The 25,897-nt window shown below is 44.2% G+C and overlaps 2 protein-coding genes across 8 annotated transcripts in view; one reads left to right on the plus strand and one right to left on the minus strand.

The window, feature by feature from the left end:
* Positions 1-20,973, minus strand: part of TSHR (thyroid stimulating hormone receptor) — a 215,706-nt gene extending 194,733 nt beyond the window's left edge. Inside the window, exons 1-2 of the mRNA XM_039533280.1 lie at positions 20,866-20,973; positions 20,257-20,598 (exon numbers count right to left, since the gene is read on the minus strand). Of these exons, the coding sequence (XP_039389214.1) occupies positions 20,257-20,432 (176 nt within the window). The 5' untranslated portion in view covers positions 20,433-20,598; positions 20,866-20,973. The remainder of the gene's footprint in view (positions 1-20,256; positions 20,599-20,865) is intronic.
* A 47-nt stretch (positions 20,974-21,020) lies between these two features.
* CEP128 (centrosomal protein 128) overlaps positions 21,021-25,897 on the plus strand; it is a 432,173-nt gene continuing 427,296 nt past the window's right edge. For 6 of the 7 annotated variants that reach the window (XR_005597581.1, XR_005597582.1, XR_005597583.1 and 3 more), the window contains exons 1-2: positions 21,021-21,121; positions 24,077-24,128. Coding sequence is in view for 3 of the 7 variants with exons in the window: in XM_039534734.1 (XP_039390668.1) it covers positions 24,077-24,128 (52 nt within the window). In the remaining 4 variants the exon portion in view is untranslated. The remainder of the gene's footprint in view (positions 21,122-24,076; positions 24,129-25,897) is intronic. The other variant, XM_039534737.1, reaches the window with a different exon arrangement.

Raw genomic sequence — 25,897 nt, forward strand, 5'->3', positions numbered from 1 at the left:
TTTTAGAATTCCTGCCATTGGGGTTTTTAAGAACAGGTTAGACAGAGTAGGTGGGTCTAAGTATACCTAGATGACCCCTGACTGGTGTTTTGGATCTGCCTTAGCTCAGAGAGCTGAACTAGATGACCACTCGAGGTCTCTCAAGCCCTACATTTCTCTGATTTTATAAAATTAAACTAAGAGCCGGATCATATAAATCTTTGGTGGGAGTTCCACATAGAAATTAATACTAGTTCAGTGCATGGAGGACTTGCAGGATTGAGCCCCTAGTCATTAAGTCCCTCCATGTTAACTTTTCCACACTGAGAAAGAATGGTTACTTACCTTACAGTAACTATGGTTCTTCATGATATTTCGTCCACATAGGTCCCACTCTAGGTGTGCATGTGCCCTGCTTGCACCCTGTATGTCCTTGTGGACCCCAGGGGACCTAAAAGGTGGAGTGGAGCCAAAAGCCTCTCAGTTCCTTTGCCAATATAGTATCCCAAAGCAAAAGGACTCTGCAGTACCAGAAAGGATGGCAGGTTATGGAATCTATGTGGACAAAACATCTCAGAGCCACAGTCACTGTATGGTCAGTAACCATCTCTCTTGTTCAAGTATTTGATGACATAGATCCACTGCAGGCATCTGGCTATCAGTTATCTCCCTAAGGTGGTAGGTTCCAGGAATCCTGGTTAAATAAAGACTGTCCTATTAAACAGGGCACCAGACCCAGTAGCTGCAAACAATGGGTAGTGCTGAATAAAAGTACACACTGAGCTCCAAGTGCCTGCACTGCGTATTTCTGATATAAGGCTGTTCCACAAACATGCCAAGGAGGTCACTTGGGCCCTAGTGGAATGTGCTCTAATATGAAAGGATGGAGCTAATTTGATTCCCAATTGGAGAGTCTCAGTAGTTTTGCAGAAACATTCCTGTTTGAATCAGAATATTTTGTATCTTGCAGAGCAGTTTCAGGCTGTCAAATGTAGAGAAGAGAGGTCTGGGTGTAGGACCAGGGTTGTGAAACAATGTCCAGGAGATCTGGAAGAGTGATGGACAGATATGTTAATATGGGTGCATCAGTTGTGAATACCACAGAACTGATGCACCCATGCACGAAGCAAGACTTTATTCTGCCTTACTGTTCTGAGAATTAATGGCAGAAAAGCCTCCATCAGCCCTCTGTTTCACGGGATCAGGAATGCATCTGAAAGGGAGTATGAGTTTCTCTCTCTTCCGGAGCAAAATGCCTGACACTTCTTGTTCAAACTGGTGGCAAACAGGCCTGTGGAAGGAAGACTCCATTTGAGGATGACTTGATACAGGACTGAATCTTTGAAAGTCCATTTGTGACTGAAAAAGCACTTCCTGCCAAGTTGGTCTGCTGTTTGTTCTGAACACCTGGTAAGTATAGAGGAATGAGGCTGATCTGGTGATGTATGCACAGTCCCATAGATGAATCATCTCTTGACAGAGAGGGGATGATCTGGCTGCACCCTATTTATTAATAAAGTGACTTCTTCATAATTTCATACAACTCCAAAGATCAATGTCCATTACTGAACTTTTTATATCAGTTTTACTTCTACTCCTTTTAATTTTTCTTAAGATACTTATCTCCTGCATTTTTCTAATTAATTTTCTTTTCAGTACAGGTGAAAATTACTAGATTTACATCATTGAAGACTTAAGTCCTCTATTTAGCATAGAGCTGTTACAGTATTTCTAGCAATAGTGCAGGTTTCCCTTCCCGATACTGCCCTGCAAATGAATCTCAACCCTGTTATGGAGGGATCACCTCTGTAACCGAAAGAGTCATTCATTTGCATGTTGCATTAATTCCTAGATTTATCTGGTACAACCACCAAGTCTGATCCTCACCCCCAAACTTATGTTTAAAAATCAATATGATTTATTTTGGTTTACTTCTTTATTTGTTATTACCATTGTTGATGATATTGAAAATTCTGGCAATGGGATTTGTTCGTTAACTTGTGCTCCCTCTGCTAGCCACTTTTCTATAGTAGCAGAACAAAACTATGGTCATAAAGTACCATTATAGGCCACAGGGGAAGAGGGCCCAGTGACCTCCATAATATCACTCCTGCCTGCTTCAATCCCTACAGGGAGTTCTGTCGGTTTAAGGATGGGGTAGATTAGAGGATTCACATTGTTATACCTGCCCAACATATTAGGGGATCAGCACAAAAGATAATATAGGCTATATAAAGTATAATTTTCTTGCAGAGCCTCTTCACATTATGGAAATCCTCCTCTCCCTTTCCAGGAAGATTGTTGGGTCAGCTACAGACTGGGATGAGGAACAGATATCTGTGAAGAAAGATGAGAGGCAAAGGACCACCAGTGAATCCCACAACATCCACAAAATCTTCACACTGTACATCCAGAGGATTTGGGGGTGGTTTGAGAGTGGGAGGGTGAAGATGAAAGGGACAAACCTCTTTCCATCATGAAAGAATTCAGAAGAATCTCTCATAGGTTGTCTTTACTGCAAAATTTTACCATGTCCAAACCTGGTTGTGCAGAATCAAGTTAGCTGATACAATACTGACCACAATTTTGAATTTAGCATTGACCAGACAAATCACTAGAATGATTTGTCCTGGTACACACTGACTGCCACGTCACAGTCAACCTCTTGTCAATTATCAGAATTTTCACAACTGCGTTCAGAAATGGTAAAATTCTGTGCTATAGAGCACCTCCTAGAGGGGAAGAACCTGGCAGAGATTTCATTCCCAGTGCCAACACAATTACTCTCCCCCACAGCCCTTTTTACTTTGTTGTTGTTGTTGAATTTTTCTGAACAAGATTGGTGGATTTAAAACAACAACAATATTTATAATCCACAGACCATTGCCCCAGATTATGAAGATGTTACGGTAGGTCAAATTTGATGCACAGACTATTTGAATAGTGTCCCTTTAAAGAAATATTTACAAAAGGAAAAACAGTATAAGTAAGTTTATTTGAGAACAGGAAGGGTATTCAGGTGGAATTTGACTCGGGAAGCATGTATTAGCACCACTTATTATAATAAAACACTGAGGTCCAGCACAGGAGGGTTTTTACAAATAACATTTAAATTGTTAATCTATTTTTCCCCATGTCTGCACTTTGCTTATTTTTAACATTTCATTCAGCATGGACATCAAACATTAACTATTAAGGGCTTTTGTGCTTGGAGAAAAAAGGCCAGAGTAGCTAGTGCATTAATGCTGAGTAGCAAGTGTGCAGTATGTATTAGTACAGAGAAGCTAGTGTGCTTTAAATTCACCCTCTATCTTACTCCATACTAACTTCTGCATATAGACAAGTTCTTAGTTTCTTTAAATAGTTTGCTTCTCTTTTCTAGTGGTCATTTTGAAAAATGCTACTGTTTGGAGTAACAAAAGTAATTGGAAGTATCTATATTTTAAATGATTCTTTTTCAGCTTTGTGAAAAATATTTTTGTGAAAAATATTTCTATTCAAATTATGTTTAGAAAAAAATAGTATATATTACACTATACACACAAAAATTCTGCCACATATCTCTTTGTGATATATAATGGACATGTTAAAATGTAAAATATTATCCAGCAATCTGTACTGGAGCTTTTCCTATATCAATTAAATTGTCAGCTATGTTGTGATTATATAGATAACGAAGATAATTATATAGATAATGATTATATAGATAATACCAGTTTTCAGATCTTGCAGTCTTGGTATTCAGAAAAATTCCTGTTTGATTTGTAAACTAAGCAGTAGAATACATAAAATACGTAGGAAAACAGACTAGAATTCATTAATGTGGGGGAAGAGAGTGAACGAATCCAAGATTTATAAGGACAGATGTGAGTGAGACAAAAAGCCCAGAATTTATTTGTACTTAACGTAGGGGGTGATGGTGTCAGATCTGAATATTGCATAGAGCCAGGAAGATTTGACTTATGAGTGTATGAAGATGTGATAATCTAAAGTAACAAATGCTGGCATGGAAAATTGATCAGTATGCAGGGCATTTTGATTAACAACAACAACAAAAACAAAGGAGAACAAACCGGTATGTCAAGGTCCAGTCACTCTCCAGTCATGAGAGTTTGGGATAAAATTCTGAGCTATACATAGCTGAGTAAGAGGGGGTTAGTGGGTTACGGATTACTGTAATAAACCATAAATCCAGAGTGTCTGTTCAGTCCATGATTGTTATTGTCTACCAAAGCAATGAATTTAAGCTCCCAGGCTCATCTTTTGAAAGTGTTCTGCAGGTTTCCTTTGAGGATGAGGACTGATAGGTCAGATATAATGATCTTTTTGTGAAAAGCATTCACCCACTACTGATAGAGTGTTGTTGTCTCTTATCATTTTCCTGTGAGAGTTCATTTGAGAGCATAGTGATTGTCTGGTTTCACCCACATACTTGTTATTAGGGCATTTAGTGCACTGGATAAAGTATACCATATGCTTGTGAAGGATCCATGGATCTTGAAAGGTGGCCAGTAGTTGATTATCAGTCAATGCCAATAGTCCTAGATTGCCATCTCAATGGCTTCCCTGAGGTAGTCCTTCAATGAAGTATCAAGTACCTTTCCTGGGTAATCCATTCTAGACAGCTGCTATACCATAGGCTACCCTCAAGCAAGTTTAGACATGTTCAACAAGTCAAGTCATAATTTGACACAAACATATCCCACTTTGTCATACAGCCAGACTTTGATCCCAGGTAAAATAATGGCGCTGATACTTTCCTTTAATTCTTTATTAATGAAGTCCTTGTAACATAATTAATGTCAATCTAAATGGGATTATGGAAAACTAGATATCAAACTAATGTAATATTTTTTCATGAGATTACAAGGCTGGTTGATAAAGGTAATAATGTTGATGTAATAGATGTCTAAGTACTGCACAACAAAGATTTGGGAAGTGGTAAATAATGAAGAGAACAATCATTATGAGAGTGATCTAGATCACTTGGTAATCTGGGTGCAAGACAACAAAATGCATTTCAACATAGCCAAATGTAAAATTATGCATCTAGGAACAAAGAATGAAAGCCATACTTACAGGATGGGAAACTCTATCCTAGGAAGCCATGTCTCTAAAATAAAGACTTGGAGGTCATGGTGGATAATCAGCTGAACATGCGCCTGCAGTGTGATGCCATGGCTAAAGGACTAATGTTATTTCTAGATGTATACACAGGGGAATATCAAGTTGGAGTAAGGAAGTTGTATTACCTTTGCATTTGGTACTGGTGCAACTGTTACTGGAATATTGTGTCCAGTTCTGGTATCCACAGTTCAAGCAGTATGTTGATAAATTCAACAGAGTTCATAAAAGCCATGAGAATGAATAAAGGATTAGAAAACATGCCTTACAGTGAGAGATTCAAAGACCTCAATTCTATCTAGATCATCAAAGAGAAGGATAATGAGTGAATTAATCACAGTCTGTAAGTACCTAGATGCGGAAAATAAATTTGATAATACAGGACTCTTTAATTGAGCAGACAAAGGTCAAAAGCTGAAGCTAGACAAACTGAAACTAAAAATAAGGCACAATTTCTTAATAATGAGGGTAATTTATCACTGGAACAACCTATCAACTGTTGTGGTGGAGTCTCCATTACTGGAAATGTTAAAATCAAGATTTCATATTTTTTCTAAAAAATGTGCTCTAGTTCAACCACAGTTATTAGGCATGAAGCAGGAATTAAATTAAAAGAAGTTCTATGGTCCGTGTTATGTAGGATGTCCAATTAGATATTCACAATACCCAGTTTCTACAGGATGTCTGCCTAAAAAATGCTTTATTGATTCTTGTTATGCTAATGCAGCAAATTATAAGGCTTCTTCCTACAATGCATTTGTGTAATTCCCACATACAGTAAAGGAAATGAAATTAGTAGAGGGAGCACAACACCATCCCTCAACAACTTTAGCCTCATCCCCACTTCCCAAAAGCACCTGGTGTCAGCCCTCTGATGAAGGCCAACAATGTTCTTTCAGCTTTTCACCCAACAGTACATGTAAACTCACCATGAAGAACAAGAGGATGCTTACCAGTAGCTACTTTTACTTGACAGTGTTGCTTCTGCATATTCACATTTGAGGGATATTTTGCTACTGGCATCAAGTTGCAGAATTCTTCTAGCGAGCAATGTCAATTAGTGCCATGTACCCCTTTACCTTGCAAAAGATTCTGAGAGTCTAAAGGAGGAGTGACACCAACTGCCCTCTAGTTTCTTCCCTAATTTTGGAATTCTTTACCTGACACTCCAAAGTGAGGAAAGTGGATGTGAAATATAAATACACAGGGACAACACACTCAAAGAACAACAGTTACTGGTAAGTAATCTCTCCTTCCTTTGAGACGCCTCTACATATTCCCACTTATGGGAGATCAGCAAGCACTACAAACCCCTAGGAAGGTGGGTGCAGGCACTCTAAGTGAACAAGAACGACAATACTGCCAAAGCAAGCATGAGCTGTAGGTGACAGGTCAAGTGTGTATTGAAGTGACCAAAATTTCACTCTCTCACATCAGACCTCAGTGAAGGGCAATTAAAAAAAATATATAGAGCTTCAAGCAACAGCTTTGCAAATTCTACAAAAGACAGAGAAGCCATGAAATTGAGGCTGCCATCAGCTTAGTTGAATACCTTCTGATAAATGCAGGTGAATGAAGACCTGGATTAACAAGAATGTAAGAGAGACTTTGGGAAATATTGTCATGCTAGCAACCAGTTTGAGATAGAAACAGAGGTGATCTGAGACTGGAAATGGGGATGAGGGCACTGATTGACCAAATCACATTTTCCATATAGATTACAGTTTATAGAAAACAGCCCACGTTGTCTGTATCTCAATAAGTCCAAGCAGTATCTATGGTTAGGAGCAAAGTCCTCTTCTCAGATTTATAGTACAGGTGATATTCTATCAAGTAGCAGACCAGAGGTCCAACAAATTCTGAGAAATAAGATTCCAATTCCATACCAAGAGAGATACATGCATTAGAAGAAATATCATTTGGGCAACTAAATTAATACATACATCCTGTGGCACTCACAGCACAACCAAGTATACTAATCTAAAGAATTCCAGTTTCCTTCGGCACAACCCTGATGGCAAAGCAGTCATCTTAAATAACCCTAGTAGTACACCGAGCAATCCCGCCAAAGGCTAGAGTATTGCAAGGTGAGTGAGAAGTGTTGACCAAAGCAGGCACAGGTGGAAGCTGAAATCACTATCCATACCATCTGGGGAAAACCCGTAACACAATTCTGAAGGGTTTCAGTGCCAACTAACACTGCTCCAGGCCCTCATCAGAACCTGGACGTGGAAACATTGAACAGTTCTACCAATTTCATCTGGAAAGACTCCAATAAAAGGAATGCCTAGAGCTTCAGTTAACTATCCCTAAAGGCTCTGGGAATAAATCACTGGTAGATATCACCTCTCAGTAGTATATAAGCGAGACCAGGATAGTAGACCAGATTTTAGAGGTGCCAATCTACCAGACCCCAAAGAATCAGAGCTCTATGGTGCCAGGTTCTCTGAACCAGACTCAGTTGGTGTAAATAGGTCTAGGAACCTATGTGCCACTTATACTTGGCCTAAAGCATCACAATATGTAATTCTCCTGAACCTGTGACAAATCAGGAAATCTTGGTGACCCTTATGTAGGGTATAATACTCAGAGACAGTGAATTATGCCAGCCTGGGACCCAGTTCTCCTGTGCAAACCTAGGGATTTGAGTGTTCCTGACACGGGGCACCAAACCACTTTATCTAGTTCTTGTCACTGAATTACATTTTGACTCAGATAGACTTGAGGTTCCTATTGCCATTTGATTTGGGTACATAGCCACTTCAGCTAAGATCAACCTTAGTGCCACTTTTATTGTGCACTGAGTCACTTCAAGTTATGCTGGATCCTTGGCACTAGACCCAGTAAGCATGGTTTTCATCCCTCAGATTTTTCCTGGTTTAACACTACTTATACTGGTGCTGGACCAGTTTAGGTAAGTGGTACTGAAACCTTAGCAACAGATTTAGATGACCTGGAATTTGTGGTAACATTAATGCTATCTATAATGGACACCGGACCACCTAATCAAGTGGTTCACCAGGATCTATGATGCTGGATCCTAGGCAATCTTGGTCAATACATTGTGTCAATGGTGCCAAAATGCCAGGGTCAAATTCAGTCATACCAGTGGGACCCAGAGACCTCATCACTTTGTCAACAGTGCCAGAATATCAGCACTGAAATAGGTCAACCTAGGGGAATCTGAGGACCTTGGCACCAGGTTCTCAGAGATAAGAGCAGGGGGATGGATGCCACTTAAGCCAGATATGGAGCTATTTTGGCTAGTGGATGTTCCAAGTCGATGCTGAACCTACACACTGCCAAACTCAGGGTAGTCTACACTGCTATCAGAGGTGTGACTGCCGCATTTGTTGACATACCCAGGCTAGCTTTGATTTAGTTCAGGAATTCTCAAACTTTTTTTTGCTAGGCTCCCCACTGAAAATGTTTCAGGCTGTGATGACCCTCCCCCCCAAAATACCATACCATGCCACCCTTACTTCTGCGCTGCTGCTGAGCTCGATGCCTGGCCAGAGCTTGATGCCTTCAGAGCTTGATGCCTGGCCAGCAGCCACTGCTCTCTGGCCACCCAGCTCATAATTATGGACGTTCGTTCATATTTAAAAAATCCACGTGGATGGAGATCAGAGAATCAAAAAAGAAGTCATGTCTGGGAAAACCTGGATGTATGGTTATATTAGTTAACTATTTAAGCACTGTAATGAAATGCAAAGGATCTGACTGTTGTTGCAACCCCCCCACCCCCAATAGCCTTATGACCTTTTGGATAGGGACTCCCAGTTTGAGAAATGCTGGGCTGGCTAATGCAAATAACAGCAGCAGTGAAGCAGTGGCAGCACAGGCTAGCCATTTGAGTAGGCAGCCAACATCCCAAATAGGCATGTATATGCTGCTGTGGCTTCACTGCAGAGTACAGCAGAAAAGTCCACGTGATCATCATAGGAGATAGGTGGGACTTGTGCATGGTTCTGCTGACAGTTTCTCCAGGATTTTGGAGAGAGTTAGAGTAAAAATGGATGGATAATATCTGAAGTATTGCAGGGTATTGGTGTGTTTATTGAAGCCTGTTGGCTTCTGTAAAATAGAAAAGCTAACAGCATGTTTTTTATATATCTTTGCAATTCGAACTGGTGTCTGGTTTCCCAGAGCCTTTGAAGGAGTGCCTTTTTATAAATCTAAACTAATGCACATTACACTCATAAACCAGATTACAATAATGATTTACTTTTCAATAATGTAAGTTCTGAATAGCAACTCAGGCCACAAAGTAATGGCCACTACTCCTCACACCAGTCTCCTCATTCTTGATACTAATATCTTCACTAAGTGCTGCAGCTGTGCCACTGCAGCACTATAAGGCCTATGGGTAGGTCAACATAAACTGTCTTGCTTCAACCTAGCTGTGGAAGTGTCTTTACTTAAATTTGGCTCCCACTGAAGTGTCCCTCTATGCTGCTCAGGGAGGTGGTATCACTAAATCGGCGATGTAATTAGGTCAATGCATCGTCAGTGCAGACACTGTGTTGCTTATGTCAACTATTACTATTTTCAGGAACCATCCCACAATGCCCCACACTGACAATACAATCAATACAAGTACTCCTGGTGAGGATGCGCACTGTTGACACAAGAAGCCAAGTGTGCGCACACACAAGCAATTTAATAACTATGGTGGCTGCATGCCAACATAAATTAGGTTGACATAATTTTGTATTGCAGCATGGCCTAAGTGTAGACATGCCTTCAGCCTTTTCTGTCTCCCTTCCCTGCCAGTTCGTAGTTTCCTGCCCCAGCCCCAGCTCTTTATCCCAATCTATTCCCTCTCCCTACCCCCACCAGACGTAGCTCTTGTTCCCTCCACATTTAAGTCAGGCTGCAATCTTCCTCCACACTGCCTGGGAAGTCAGCATTGGGGAACAGAGAACACTGGAGATATTGGGCAGGTCTACGCTTAAAAAACTGCAGCGGTGCAACTACACTACTGTAGTGCTTTAGTGAAGATGCTACTATACCAACTGGAGAGCTTCTTCTGTTAGCATAGTTAATCCACCTCCACAAGAGGCAGTAGCTATATCAGTGGGAGAAGCACTCCCATTAACATAGTGCTGTCTACACTGGGGGTTAGATCAGCATAACCGTGTCACTCAGGTCTGTGGATTTTTCACATCGCTGAGCAACGCAGTTATACCAATATAAGTCTGCAGTGTAGACCTGGTCATAGTCTCCCCATTCTCAGTTCTGGTGGTCTAGAACAACAATTGTAGGAAAATCATTCTCAGACCCTTCAACCCTGGGATGGAGCATGGTCAGAAGAGATAGACTCTTAGAGAATTTAGCTCCTGAACTCTAACAAGTCTCTACTGACCATCTGCCAATTGAGACCTTTTTCAGTGGCTTATAATTTGGGCAAAAAGCATTTCCCAGACACAAACACCACCCACTGCCAAATTTCAAGTTCCTGAACAAAAGCGTTCTCAGTGAAACGGTTATTAGAATTTCTTTTAACATGGGCAAAATAATGTAGGTCAATTACTGTGTTCTCAGAAACTGCTGAACCATTTTTGCTGACAGTTTCCCAAAAAGTTAAAATAAAATAATCAGCCTAAGGCAGACACCCAGGATGGAAAATTTCAGCATGAACAGTTAAAGCAGGGGCGACCAACCTGTGCCTCCAGAGCCACAGGCAGCTCTTCAGAAGTTAATATGCGGGTCCTTGTATAGGCACCGACTCCAGGGCTGGAGCTATAGGCACCAACTTACCAATGTGCCGGGGGGTGCTCACTGTTCAACCACTGGCTCTGCCACTGGCCCTGCCCCCACTCCACCCCTTCCAGCCCCCTCCCCTGAGCCTGCCATGCCCTCGCTTCTCCCTTATCCCCTTAGAGCCTCCTGCACACCACAAAACAGCTGATCAGGAGGTATGGGGAGGGAGGAGGAGGTGCTGATTGGAGAGGCAGCCAGTGGGCGGGAGGTGCTGGAAGCAGTGGGTGGAGCTGATGCAGGGCTGCTGACATATTACTGTAGCTCTTTGGCAATATACATTGGTAAATTCTGGCTCCTTCTCAGGTTCAGGTTGGCCACCCCTGAGTTAAAGTCTGGCAAACAGGGGCTGCTAACAGGGAGTTTCGCAAGGGAGTTCTCCAGGTGAAGGAGGAGCTAATACAGCATCTGTGGGGTAAGTGAATGTCTGTATGTGGGTGTTTGTTTGTGTTTGGGGGTTACTTGCTGTGTGCTGAGCTTGTGTTTGTCAGTCTGTTTCGTTGGTTGTTTGAGGGACCGTGTGCTCTGGCTGGCAGTTGGAGGCAGGTTTGAAAGCTCGAAGCCTCTGGTAATTGGCTGAGCCTTAATCAGTGGGCGGGGCATTCACTCAGGCCAGGGCTTTATAAAGCCGCGCACAAGCGACCAGGGGCTGCTAACAGGGAGTTTCGCAAGGGAGTTTAGCAGGGGAGTGGGAAGGGAGCGGGAGTCCCTTGCCGGCCGTAACCCCTTCCCTGTGGCCCCCCTAAAATCCTAAAACCTATAAACCAAACCACATTCAAAACCTCTTTCTTTAAACCACCCTTACATTAACTAGGAGACAATGCAGGCAGAAGCCCAGCAGCAGGGTGGGGGCTATCCAGTTTATTGCACTGAGTGTAGCATGTATGATTACCTGCCTTGTGGGCGGGTGGCGTATGTGTGCAGTCGGTGCAAGGAGCTCCTGGCCCTCAGAGACCATGTACGGACTTTGGAGGCCAGGGTGGCGGAACTGGAGGAGCTAAGAGAGGCAGAGAGGTATGTTGATGAGGCTTTCCGGGACACCGTAGAATTGTCCCACCTCCGCTCAGACAACTCCTGTGCTGTTGAGGAGGATGAAAGGCCCAGGGAAGCAGAGCAGTCAATGGGAGCAGAGGGAAACCTTCCCATAGTTGGGACCCTCCTTCCAGATGGTGCTGGGGTTGCCTCTCGCACTGAGGTTGCCTCTCCGGAGGAGGGAACTCCAGTTTCTAGGAAAAGGCAGGTGTTAGTAATGGGAGATTCGATTATTAGAAATGTAGATAGCTGGGTCTGTGATGATCGGGAGAACCGTATGGTGACTTGCCTGCCTGGTGCGAAGGTTGCGGATCTCTCGAGGCATCTAGATAGACTTATGTGTAGTGCTGGGGAGGAGCCGGTGGTCGTGGGACATGTAGGTACCAATGACATAGGGAAGGGTAGGAGAGATGTCCTGGAAGCCAAATTTAGGCTGCTAGGGAAGAGACTGAAATCCAGGACCTCTATGGTGGCATTTTCAGAAATGTTCCCAGTTCCACGCGCAGGGCCAGGCAGGCAGGCAGAGCTTCAGAGTCTCAATGCATGGATGAGACGATGGTGTAGAGAGGAGGGGTTCACGTTCATTAGGAACTGGGGAAACTTCTGGGATGGGAGGAGCCTATACAGGAGAGATGGGCTCCACCTAAACCAAAGTGGAACCAGACTGCTGGCACTAAACATTAAAAAGGTTGTAGAGCACTTTTTAAACTAGGAGATGGGGGAAAGCCGACTGCTGCAGAGGAGCGTGTGGATCAGACACAGACTTCTCTTAGGGGAGAGTCTGATGATAATCTCCAGGTTATAGTCAGGAGCAGAGGACTGAAAAGTATAATGTAAGGGCCGGATCAGATGACAAACAGTCACATAAAAAAGAATCTGGCACATCAGAAAAAGGCAGGCTAATAAACAGGGACAAGTTTTTAAAGTGCTTGTACACAAATGCCAGAAGTCTAAATAATAAGATGGGTGAACTAGAGTGCCTTGTGATAAAGGAGGATATAGATATAATGGGCATCACAGAAACCTGGTGGACTGAGAGCAACCAATGGGACACAATCATTCCGGGGTACAAAATATATCGGAAGGACAGAACAGGTCGTGCAGGGCGAGGAGTGGCACTATATGTGAAAGAAAGTGTAGATTCAAATGAAGTAAAAATGGTAAGCGAATCCACATGTTCCATAGAGTCTCTATGGATAGAAATTTCATGCTCTAGTAAAAATATAACATTAGGGATCTATTATCGACCACCTGACCAGGACAGTAATAGTGATGATGAAATGCTAAGGGAAATTAGAGAGGCTATCAAAATTAAGAACACAATAATAGTGGGGGATTTCAATTATCCCCATATTGACTGGGAACATTTCACTTCAGGACGAAATGTAGAGATAAAATTTCTCGATACTTTAAATGACTGCTTCATGGAGCAGCTGGTACGGGAACCCACAAGGGGAAAGGCAACTCTAGATTTAATCCTGAGTGGAGCGCAGGAGCTGGTCCAAGAGGTAACTATAGCAGGACCGCTTGGAAATAGTGACCATAATACAATAGCATTCAACATCCCTGTGGTGGGAAGAACACAACTGCCCAACACTGTGGCATTTAATTTCAAAAGGGGGAACTATACAAAAATGAGGGGATTAGTTAGACAAAAGTTAAAAGGTACAGTGACTAAAGTGAAATCCCTGCAAGTTGCATGGGCCCTTTTTAAAGACACCATAATAGAGGCCCAACTTCAATGTATACCCCAAATTAAGAAAAACAGTAAAAGAACTAAAAAAGAGCCACCATGGCTTAACCACCATGTAAAAGAAGCAGTGAGAGATTAAAAGACTTCCTTTAAAAAGTGGAAGTCAAATCCTACTGAGGCAAATAGAAAGGAGCACAAACACTGCCAACTTAAGTGCAAGAGTGTAATAAGAAAAGCCAAAGAGGAGTTTGAAGAACGGCTAGCCAAAAACTCCAAAGGTAATAACAAAATGCTTTTTAAGTACATCAGAAGCAGGAAGCCTGCTAAACAACCAGTGGGGCCCCCTGATGATCAAAATACAAAAGGAGCGCTTAAAGACGATAAAGTCATTGTGGAGAAACTAAATGGATTCTTTGCTTCAGTCTTCACGGCTGAGGATGTTAGGGAGATTCCCAAACCTGAGCTGGCTTTTGTAGGTGACAAATCTGAGGAACTGTCACAGATTGAAGTGTCACTAGAGGAGGTTTTGGAATTAATTGATAAACTCAACATTAACAAGTCACCGGGACCAGATGGCATTCACCCAAGAGTTCTGAAAGAACTCAAATGTGAAGTTGCGGAACTATTAACTAAGGTTTGTAACCTGTCCTTTAAATCGGCTTTGGTACCCAATGACTGGAAGTTAGCTAATGTAACACCAATATTTAAAAAGGGCTCTAGGGGTGGATCCCGGCAACTACAGACTGGTAAGTCTAACATCGGTACCAGGCAAATTAGTTGAAACAATAGTAAAGAATAAAATTGTCAGACACATAGATAAACAAACTCTTGAGCAATAGTCAACATGGTTTCTGTAAAGGGAAATCGTGTCTTACTAATCTATTAGAATTCTTTGAAGGGGTCAACAAACATGTGGACAAGGGAGATCCGGTGGACATAGTGTACTTGGATTTCCAGAAAGCCTTTGACAAGGTCCCTCACCAAAGGCTCTTATGTAAATTAAGCTGTCATGGGATAAAAGGGAAGGTCCTTTCATGGATTGAGAACTGGTTAAAGGACAGGGAACAAAGGGTAGGAATTAATGGTAAATTCTCAGAATGGAGAGGGGTAACTAGTGGTGTTCCCCAAGGGTCAGTCCTCGGACCAATCCTATTCAATTTATTCATAAATGATCTGGAGAAAGGGGTAAACAGTGAGGTGGCCAAGTTTGCAGATGATACTAAACTTCTCAAGATAGTTAAGACCAAAGCAGATTGTGAAGAACTTCAAAAAGATCTCACAAAACTAAGTGATTGGGCAACAAAATGGCAAATGAAATTTAATGTGGATAAATGTAAAGTAATGCACATTGGAAAAATAACCCCAACTATACATACAACATGATGGGGGCTAATTTAGCTACAACGAATCAGGAAAAAGATCTTGGCGTCATCGTGGATAGTTCTCTGAAGATGTCCACGCAGTGTGCAGAGGCAGTCAAAAAAGCAAACAGGATGTTAGGAATCATTAAAAAGGGGATAGAGAATAAGACTGAGAATATATTATTGCCCTTATATAAATCCATGGTACGCCCACATCTCGAATACTGTGTACAGATGTGGTCTCCTCACCTCAAAAAAGATATTCTAGCACTAGAAAAGGTTCAGAAAAGGGCAACTAAAATGATTAGGGGCTTAGAGAGGGTCCCATACGAGGAAAGATTAAAGAGGCTAGGACTCTTCAGCTTGGAAAAGAGAAGACTAAGGGGGGACATGATAGAGGTATATAAAATCATGAGTGATGTTGAGAAAGTGGATATGGAAAAGTTATTTACTTATTCCCATAATACAAGAACTAGGGGTCACCAAATGAAATTAATAGGCAGCAGGTTTAAAACAAATAAAAGGAAGTTCTTCTTCACGCAGCACACAGTCAACTTGTGGAACTCCTTACCTGAAGAGGTTGTGAAGGGTAGGACTATAACAATGTTTAAAAGGGGACTGGATAAATTCATGGTGGCTGAGTCCATAAATGGCTATTAGCCAGAATGGGTAAGAATGGTGTCCCTAGCCTCTGTTCGTCAGAGGATGGAGATGGATGGCAGGAGAGAGATCACTTGATTGTTGCCTGTTAGATTCACTCCCTCTGGGGCACCTGGCACTGGCCACTGTCGGTAGACAGATACTGGGCTAGATGGACCTTTGGTCTGACCCGGTACGGCCTTTCTTATGTTCTTATGTTCTTATATGTTCTTAAAGTTATAAGCCACTGAAAACAGAGTCTTGAAATTATCAGGTGACCATAATAGGCAGCACTACCAGCTACGCCTATAACATATATACCAATCTCTATTTATCTGCTTTACTCCACAGCAAAAACAAAATTATAACACTGAAAAATAAACTGCTCCATGAATAACTGTTGTGCAGTGGTCCATTCTGGATAAGCACCTGCACTAGTCATTTTTGGATAAGTACAGTGAGAACAGTCTAAAACAAGCAAGCTTTGCTGGCTGGATTTCATGAGACTGTTCCACTAGCTGAGCTTTGAAATAAACATTTTCTATAATTTCTTATAAGCATATGCCTCGCTTAAAATGCAAACAAAAAAGAGACTGTATGCTGCTCTTCTAAAGTAGGACAGACAAAACGTGAACAGTCCAGGTTGAAAAAACTGGGTGAAACTGCAACTAAAGTTTCAAGATTCTGCCTGCTGAAAAAGGCTCACTGTCCCCAAAAGCCATCCAGTCTACTCCCATATTTACCACAATCATTTAGGTTTACAAGTTCTACAAAACTGGTTAGTCACATAAGAATGTTTACAAAGTTTTATGATTTTGCTAGAGTAGTACAATTTTTTCAGGTTTTTGACATTTACTTTTCTTTTTGAAATAAAGTATCTTGCTTTATTCTCAATTAACAACTGAAACTAAACTTCTAGAAATCTGCAGTCTGCAGAGACTGTTGCCATTTCGTGAAGCAGAGAGATTCAGTACATTAAAGAGGAGTCTGACCAGGGTGACCAGATGTTCCGATTTTATAGGGACAGTTCAATTTTGGGGGCTTTTTCTTATATAGGTTTCTACTACCATCCACCCCCTGTCCCGATTTTTCACATTTGCTGTCTGGTCACCCTAAGTCTGACACTCTGTGCTCTCTCATGGAGACTATTTTTGTTATTTTTTCCTTATTATAAAATAAACAGTAATAATGAAGCGTTATGGATGTTGTGTGCATGGAAAACAGAAAACACATTTTATAGATGCGAAAAACAAAAGAGATTAACTGACTTGTCCAAAGTCACAGAGCAAGTCAGTAACAAAATCAGAACCCAAATATTTTAACTCACAATCCTATGACTCAGTTCACTAGACTTCAGCTAGACCGAAAACTGGGTCACCAGAATGTTTCAAAGGGTTGTGAGACAAATCCTGTCCTATGGGGTTGGCTGGGCTCACCTCCCTGCTCCAGGCACTACAACCTCTGGGGTTCCAGAATCACTCAGGTTTAGCCCAGCCGTCATGATGAGGGGAGTCTGGTAGGTCAAATTTGAGTGAGCCAAGTCAGAACTCCACTCACACAAATTTGGTCCAGTTGTGGGGGCGGGGCCAAACCTGAGCAGTGCTACAACCCCAGAGGTTGCAATGCCTGGAGCGGAGAGCCAAGCCAAGCCAGCACCACAGTACAGGAACTGCAGGAGTCGCCACTGTAGTGCCAGGCAGGACAGGATCTGACCAAAACCACCCAAGGTCTCCACCCCCAGACTATCTACTGGGTTGTGACAGGCCATAAACATTTACAAATGGGCTCTGAGCCCAAAATGGTTGAGAACCACTGGGTTAAACATATGACAACTCAGTTATAAAGGTAAAAATGTAAGCGCCTTACCCATTAGGGGAAATTGTGAATAAAAGTAAACCACCAGGCAAATTCTTATGAGACAAAACAGTGCTTTCGCTATTTCTTTAGCCCTGATTGTTTTAAAATAAATGCAACTTCAGATATAAACCGATGAGGATAAACACTGAACACTTTACCCTTTCCACTTTGCACAGTGTAAAAAAATCATTTTTCACTTGCCTAAATCTTTTCTTGTTATCTGAAGAGTAGATTAAACTAAGAACTTATTTTATGAGAGGTTCACAAGTGCATTCTCCATTGATACAGATTATTAGACTGCACCCAAACATTCTGAAAACAATTTGTAGCTGTTTTCTATGATTTTGACGGAATTAAAGTTTCTGCATGCTTTTTTTATTTTTTTGGTGATCATTCTCATTTTCCTACAGCCCCTCATTAGAAATTGGTATTTGAAAATATTAGCTTTCCATACAACACCTAGTGTTTCCTTTAGGAGGTTGGATTTTTATGTGCCTCTCATTCATCATGTAACTATCTCCGAAAACTCTGAAAATAATGTGCAGCGGCAGTCAAAAAAAGCTAACAAAATGTTAGGAACCATCAGGAAAGGGATAGATAAGACAGAAGACATCATAATGTCACTATATAAATCTATGGTATGCCATATTTCAAGTACTATGTGCAGTTTTGGTCGCCCCATCTCTACCAAAATGTATTAGAATTGGAAAAGGTACAAATAAGGACAACAAAATGGTCAGGGGCATGGAATAACCTCTATATGAGGAGAACTTAAAAAGACTGGAACTCTTCAGCTAGAAAAGAGATGACTAATGGGGGGATATGAAAGATGTGTATAAAATCATGAAAGGTGTGGAGGAAGTGAATAAGGAAGTGTAAAGGGTAAATTACACAACACAAAAACCAGCGGTTCCAAATTAAATCAATAGGCAGCAGGTTTAAAACAGACATAAGGAGGTACTTCTTCGCACAATGCACAACCTGTAGAACTCATTGCCAGGGGATACTGTGAAGGACAAAAGTATAAATGGCTTAAAAAAAAAAGAATTAGATAAGGTCACAGAGGATATCTACATCAATGGCTATTAGCCAAGATGGTCAGGGATGCAAAAACTTGCTCTGGGTGTCCCTAAATCCCTGACTGCCAGAAGCTGTGACTGCACAACATGGACTTGATTACTGCCCTGTTCCATTCTTTCCCTTTGAAGTATGTGGCACTGGCCACGCGTGGAAGACAGGATACTGAATGACATGCACATAGTATGGCCGGTCTTATGCACCCCTTTTCCAAAAAGAGTGCCTCCAATTTTAGTTGGGGATTTCAGACATTTCTGTGAATTGATTTAAACTCCTGTCTCAAGAATTGAGAGCTATCTATTTTTACAGTTTAGCAGCACAGATTCCCAAGACATACAGTAAGCATTGTCTCTGTACAATATTATCACATTTATAAACTAAACCACACAAAGCCTCAAGTCTGCATCTGCAAGATCAAATGAGTCTAATCTGAAATTCAAAAATATCCACTAACAACTGGAATACTTCAATAGCTGAGTCCAATAGTACAAAAATTACAAGGCACACATAGATAAACAATGGAAAGCACGTAAACATTTATTTAGCTGTACTTGCAAGTAAGAAGTTGGTTCTGTGAGATCCTATTTTTTTAGGGCTTAAATATTCTTGAGAGGCTCATTACTAAAATAACTTGATTATTTTAAAATCCAGTTAAAATCTATAATTTTAATTAGGGTTCTCAAATAACCTGAAATGGTTTTAACTCCCAGTTTAATAAATTAGGAGTTGTTTGTTTGTTTTTTTACTGGAATGTTACAAACAAACCAGGGTGTCTCTTTTGGAGTTAGAAACATTTTGTATCTTGCAAAAAAGACTGTAAAAGGAGAGATATCTATCACTCTCACATGCCTCCAATTTACTACTATCTCAGATAATGTACTCTTTTATTACTATGAATAGGGCCCTACCAAATTCATGGTCATGAAAAATATGTCACGGACTGTGAAATCTGGTCTCCCCCATGAAATCTGGTCTTTTGTGTGCTTTTACCCTATATTATACAGGTTTCACAGGGGAGACCAGCATTTCTTAAATTGGGGGTCCTGACAAAAAAGGGAGTTGCAGGGGGGTCACAAGGTTATTTTAGGGGGGTCACAGTATTGCCACCATTATTTCTGGGCTGCCTTTAGAGCTGGGCAACCAGAGAGTGGTGGCTGTTCGTCGGGCACCCAGCTCTGAAGGTAGCGCACTGCCAGCTCAGTGCAGAAGGGTGGCAATACCATACCATGCCATCCTTACTTCTGTGCTGCTGCTGGTAGTGGCCTGTACATCCCTCAGCCCACGCTGCTTCCAGCAGCTCCCATTAGCCTGGAGCAGTGAACCACAGCCAGTGGGAGCAGCGATCGGCCAGACCTGCGGACGGGGCAGGTAAACAAGCTTTCCCTACATAAGTGGTGTCTCAAGTATGGGAAACACTGGTCTAGATAATACTTAGTCCTGCTATGAGTGCAGGGGCCTGAACTAGATGACCTCTCGAGGTCCCACGCAGTTCTATGATTCTATACCCCACACATTTTTGTACGGTCTGAAAGACACTACTCCCCTCATCCACAGTTACCTATAGCATCTGAATATCATTGTTTCCATGCCTAGGTACTCACAGGCCTGAGTGCCAGCATTCACCACATCTCACTGCCTTCTCCCTCCCCATTTGTCACAAGGTACCAGCTCTGAGTGTATCCCTCCAAGTCCTTACACAAAGCTGTTGTATGGCTCCACTCCACTACTCACAGGGTTCTGGTGTCCTGTGGAAAGCTGGGAATGAGATGTGTCTCCTTACAGGTGATTTTGTAGTGGTCCCACTCTGAGCACTCACACTCTGATGAAGGGCACATCTTTGTGCCTCTGCTCCATAGCACTGTCTCCAACAACAGCAGGATCTGGAAAGCTACCAGCAGCAGCAGCATCTTCCACAACCTGCTGCTGGTGCTATTTCATCAGTCCCCTGCCTCACTCTTCTCCAGTGGAAGGGGAACAAGGCAACCAAGGATACAGATGGCACAGGACTCTTCTGTCATTCAAAAAGTGGGGAAGTAGGAAACTGCACCTTGCCAAAAAGCCACCTCCTCCTCCCTAAAGGGAAGCAGAAGCGATATCATTACACAGAAAACAAAAATCCTGAGTACCCTGCCTCCCCTGTGCTGCTGTGCCTCCTCCTGGTAACTTACTCCCTCTCCCCAGGCACACCACCCGCTCCCCACAACTCTCCCCAGGTATCCCACTCCACTGCCCCAATTTTCTCCAGTCACTCATTCCCCCAGGTACACCACCTCCCCCTGAACTCTCCCCGGGCATCCCGCTACACCCACACCCGCTTGGGGGAGAGGGATGGCCCCTTACCGATAGCGCGGCCCCGCCTGGCTGCAGAAGAGGGGACGCTCCTCCTCCGCTTGTTCGCTTGGCTCCGGCGGGTGAGGGGGGACTGAGCTCCGACCCGCTCAGAGCCGCGTCTAAAGGGGGCGGGGCTGCGAGCTCCGGGCCGAGCGGCTCCTCCCCTGACCACGCGGCTCTGAGCGGGGAAGAGCTCAGCCCCCTCCGGAGCCATGCGGCTGCAGCGCTGGGCAGTGCCGCTCCTCGAGGCGCGCGGTGAGCCGGGGTAAGCAGCCGGGGCCGGGGGTGGCTAAGGGGCAGGGAGTCCCGGGGACACTCAGGGGGCACAGGTTCTGGCGGGGGGCGGTCAGGGGCCAGGGAAGGGTGGGTTGGATTGGGGGGGGTCTCAGGGAGGTGGTTGTCAAGCACCCCCTGACCCCATTACCCCCCAGGGCCAGGCCTGACCCCCAGCTCTGAGCCCAGCCCCTCTGATCCGGACACCCCCCTGACCCCATTCCCCCCACAGCCCTGACCCCCAACTCCGAGCCAGCCCCTCTGAGCCGGACACCCCCCTGACCCCATTCCTCCCACAGCCCTGACCCCCAGCTCTGAGCCCAGCCCCTCTGATCTGGACACCCCCCTGACCCCAAACCCCCCCCCCCCCAGACCCCCAACTCCGAGCCCAGCTGCTCTGAGGTGGGCACCCCCGACCCCATCCCCCACAGCCCTGACCCCCAGCTCTGAGCCCAGCCCCTCTGAGCCAGACAACCTCTGACCCCATCTCCCCACAGTCCTGAGCCCAGCCCCTGTGAGCCGGGCATCCCCCAGAGCCCAGCTCCCCACCCAGCCATGGGCAACAGCAGCACCACCTCCAGGCAGTGACAGCCAGGGTTCGGCTGCAGTGTGCTGATAGCGGATCCCACATTTGGGGGGGGAGCCCAGTGCTGGGGCAACAGGGGGTGTGAGTGGGGGGCACTGGTGGGCGGGGGCTCATGTCTGCGGGTGGGGGGGGGGGGGCAGCCAAAATTTTTTTTGCTTGGGGCGGCAAAAAACCAGGAGCCGGCCCTGCCCACAACCCTACAACAGACTCGTTCTTCCAGACCCCCTCCCCCAGCCTATGTACCATCCACACCCCCAGACAAGCTTTGCCAGGCACTGCCCCGCCACAGCCCCTTCACCCACAGTCAACCCCCTCCTCCGCCCTCCCCGCACCCCGCTCTGCTCCCAACCCCACTCCACCATGAGCTCCCCTCACCAGGACAAACTTTGCGGGCCGCGCTGCTGGGCGCGGAGCTCCCTCTCACGCTGCGTTTAGAGCCGGGAAGGCGGCTCCTGAGGCCAGGGGCGGCTCTAGGCACCAGCTAAACAAGCTGGTGCCTAGGGCTGCAAAATGTAGGGGGCGGCATAAGGCTGGGGCCCCAGCTCATCCCGCTGCTGTGAGCCGAGGAGCGGCCCGTCCCCTGCAGCCGGGGCAGGGCCGCGCTACTGGCCCCGCTTGGGGGCGGGGCTGCGAGCTCTAGGCCGAGCGGCTCCTCCCCTTACCACGCGGTTCTGAGCGGGGAAGAGCTCGGTCCCCTCTGGAGCCACGCGGCTGCAGCGCTGGGCAGGGCCGCTCCTCGAGGCGTGTGGTGAGCCGGGGTAAGCAGTCGGGGCCGGGGGGGTTGTAACAGAATATGTTTTCCCAGGGTAGAGGCGGCAGGTGAGAGTACCCAAGCAGCAAGAGCTCTGGACATGCCTTTATGGTCGTTTATTATGCTGACCTACCTAATATAAAATGTGCAAAGCTAAGACAGAATTTTGCCAAGTTCAGAAACGAAGGGATACACAGGACAGTCAAAACTCAAGACTAGCACACCTATTAAACCAATGTGATAGGAGAGAGTAGGAAGTGTCCTGATTTCAATCTAATGACCAAAACATGAGGCCACACAACAAAAATAAATAATAAGAAGAAACAGGGTCTTGCACTAGGGAAAAGGAGACAGAGCTCACTCATCATGTACTTCTTGTACAGGGTAGGTTGCAGGCTGCTATTAGCAAACCCAGCAGGGCCGCCCAGAGCGGGGGGGCAAGAGAGGCAATTTGCCCCAGGCCCCACAGGGGCCCCCACGAGAGTTTTTCAGGGCCCCTGGAGCAGGGTCCTTCACTCGCTCTTGGGGGGCCGGAAAACTCTTGCGGGGCCCGGGCCCCCGGAGCTTCTTCCCCTCTGGGTCTTCGCCGGCGGGGGGTCCTTCCGCTCCGGGGCGGAAGGACCCCCCACTGGCGAATTACTGCCGAAGCGGAACCTGCCGCCGAAGTTCAGCTCGGTCTTCGGCGGTAATTCGGCGGCGGGGGGCCCCGCCGCAGGTCTTCGGGGCACTTTGGTGGCGGGTCCCGGAATGGAAGGGGCCCCCCGCTGCCGAAGACCCCAGGACCCCGGAATCCTCTGGGCGGCCCTGAAACCCAGGCTAGGGTGCCTGTAGCCTTTCCTTCCCAACACAGCAGATATGTTCACTAGGGAGGGGGAGGCATAGTTCAGTGGTTTGAGCCTTGGCCTACTAAACCCAGGGCGGTAAATTCAATCCTTGAGGCGGCTATTTAAGGATCTGGGGCAAAATCAGTACATGGGCCTGCTAGTGAAGACAGGGGGCTGGACTCCATGACCTTTCAGGGTTCCTTCTAGCTCTATGAGATAGGTATAGCTCCATATATTATAGCTAGACCATCCTTTAATGTACACAGCCATGAAGGGCTATTGTGAACTTAACGTATGTGATACATAGCTGAACAGTATAATAGTTAACCATTCATTTACAGCATCACTCCATGTAACAACCCAATATTGCCTCAGGAATAGATTCTAATTAAGAGATGGAGAAGGTCTCTTCTAGGTACCACTTCACCCTGGCCAGATCACATCTGAGGGCTGTGCCTCTTTTATTCTCTGGTACTATTTGTAGAGCTCAGTGGATTAACCTACTTTTAGAGTATTTATATCTCTCTCACGCAGGAGCTCGGGGGGTGAGGGAGAGGGTTACAAATGAAGAAGATGCAGTCTTGTTATTTATTTTAAACAGTAAACACATTAAAGTTATTTAGACAGCTTAGTCAGACAAGACCTACCACATGTGCTCCTATGTGTGTTATGTAGATGTCCATTAAATTTTCTTGCTGTGTGGGTTATTTCATTTGTGTTTTTTTAAGAGTATGTGAATTTTATTTTCTCACACCGCATCTACTTTGTGTCTCTGCTTTCATGCAGATGGGGTTCGTAGCTCTCACCCATCTACCCAGAGAGGGAACAAATGAACAAGGTAAATCATAATACCTCACATTAGATTAAAAAAATACACTTTACAAGATTTTTAGGTAAAACAGTCGTCCCACAGCATGTACAGCACAATAGAGCTTATTTTGTTGTAATTCTTTAAAAGGCAGTTAAGTCACTGGAATTCAGGTGTCAGTTAATGTTTTGTCTTTACGAATTTTATGTGGCAGGAACACATTAAAAAAGACAAAAGAGACATATGCCACTTGTAATTCTGTAAGATTTAAACTTCACTATACAATCAAATTACTTTGAATAGCACCTTCCATCAGAGGGCATCAAAGCACATATGCATAATTAATTACTCCTCTCAGTGATGTTGTGAGGCTTAAGTAATACCAGGCCCATTTTACACAGACAAGTTTGAGGTCCCCATTTTAATAGCTCTAGTTGTGATCTCCATATCCATTGAAGGCAGGACAAGAAGTAATTGGATTAACCTGCAACAAGAGATATTTAGGTTAAATATTTAAAAAAAACTTTCTAACTATAAGGCTAGTTAAGCACTGAAATAAGCTTCCAAAGGAGGCTGTTGAATCCCTGTCATTGGAGGTTTTTAAGAACAGGTTAGACAAACATCTGTCAGGGATGATCTAGGTATACTTGGTCCTGCCTCAGCTCAGGGGGCTAGACTAGATGACCTCTCAAAGTTAACCCCAGTCCTACATTTCTGTAAGTTTTTTCAAAAAGCATAAATTTTAACAACACTTTCTACAGTTCCTCTGCTCTTTCTAATTTTGATTGGGTAAAGCAGAAATAACAAATTACCACGAGAAGCTGTTCTCCTGGAGCCCAATTTACAGCTACTCTGCAGCTGCACAGGCCCTTCAGGAAACATTCTGGCTCAAGAGGCTTTCTACAGGAATTGGCTCTGTGTGCTGCATGCCCACCTCCTGCTCTCACATACATCCCAGGTGCGGAGGAATTCAGGAGCAGTTGGTGTGCATGCCGAGGGTGGAACAGGAAATGGTTAGTCTTTTTACCCCGGTGTTTTGTTGGTGCTGCAATGGTGCAGTTTTAGGGTGCCCAGCAGGCCTGGAATCAGGTAGGCACATCCACCTCCACTCTGTCCCTCCACCAAGCCTGGCACTGATAGAGGGATGATCTCCCCTGCTGGCGTTTCTGATGTAGAGGAATGCAGAAAGTATAAGACAACCCACAAGAAACTATTTTCTATATGAAAAAATGTTCCAAGTCGTATCTAAACCAAGTTGAACCTACATACTACTTAACAATGGTCCATCCTTAATTTAAAAGGCCAGTATGGATATAAGGAAGCCTGGATAGACTCTGAAGCCAAGTGTGTGTAATGATAAGTCTTTTAGGACCCAGTCCTTAAAGTCAGTTGAAGATAAAAATGGTACTCAGAACCTTCAAGGATTAGATACCTAACAAATAAAAATCATCCTACAAAGCAGAAGAATTATCTGACATTTGTGGTGAATAGGTTATCACAGAATGTGTGCTCAACTCTTTAAAACAAAAAGTGAGAATGTAAAGTCTCAAAATTGCCTCAAACAACGTTGAGGAGCATGTCTGTGTCTCCAATACAAATAATTCCCACCCCACAACTACCAACCTTGATGGTACAGCTTGGGAGTCAAACCAGATTATTTCTGGCTTCAACATCATCTTTTGTGATGAAGATACTACCTTTGGAATTTAGAGCCTGATCCTGAAATTTGAGGGCACTTAACAGCTCTGAAGAGATGATCAGCATCTTAAATGCCCAGGCATGAGAGGCAGGCATAACTG

The sequence above is a fragment of the Mauremys reevesii genome, linkage group 4 (assembly GCF_016161935.1).
Source record: "Mauremys reevesii isolate NIE-2019 linkage group 4, ASM1616193v1, whole genome shotgun sequence".
NCBI lineage: Eukaryota > Metazoa > Chordata > Testudines > Geoemydidae > Mauremys > Mauremys reevesii.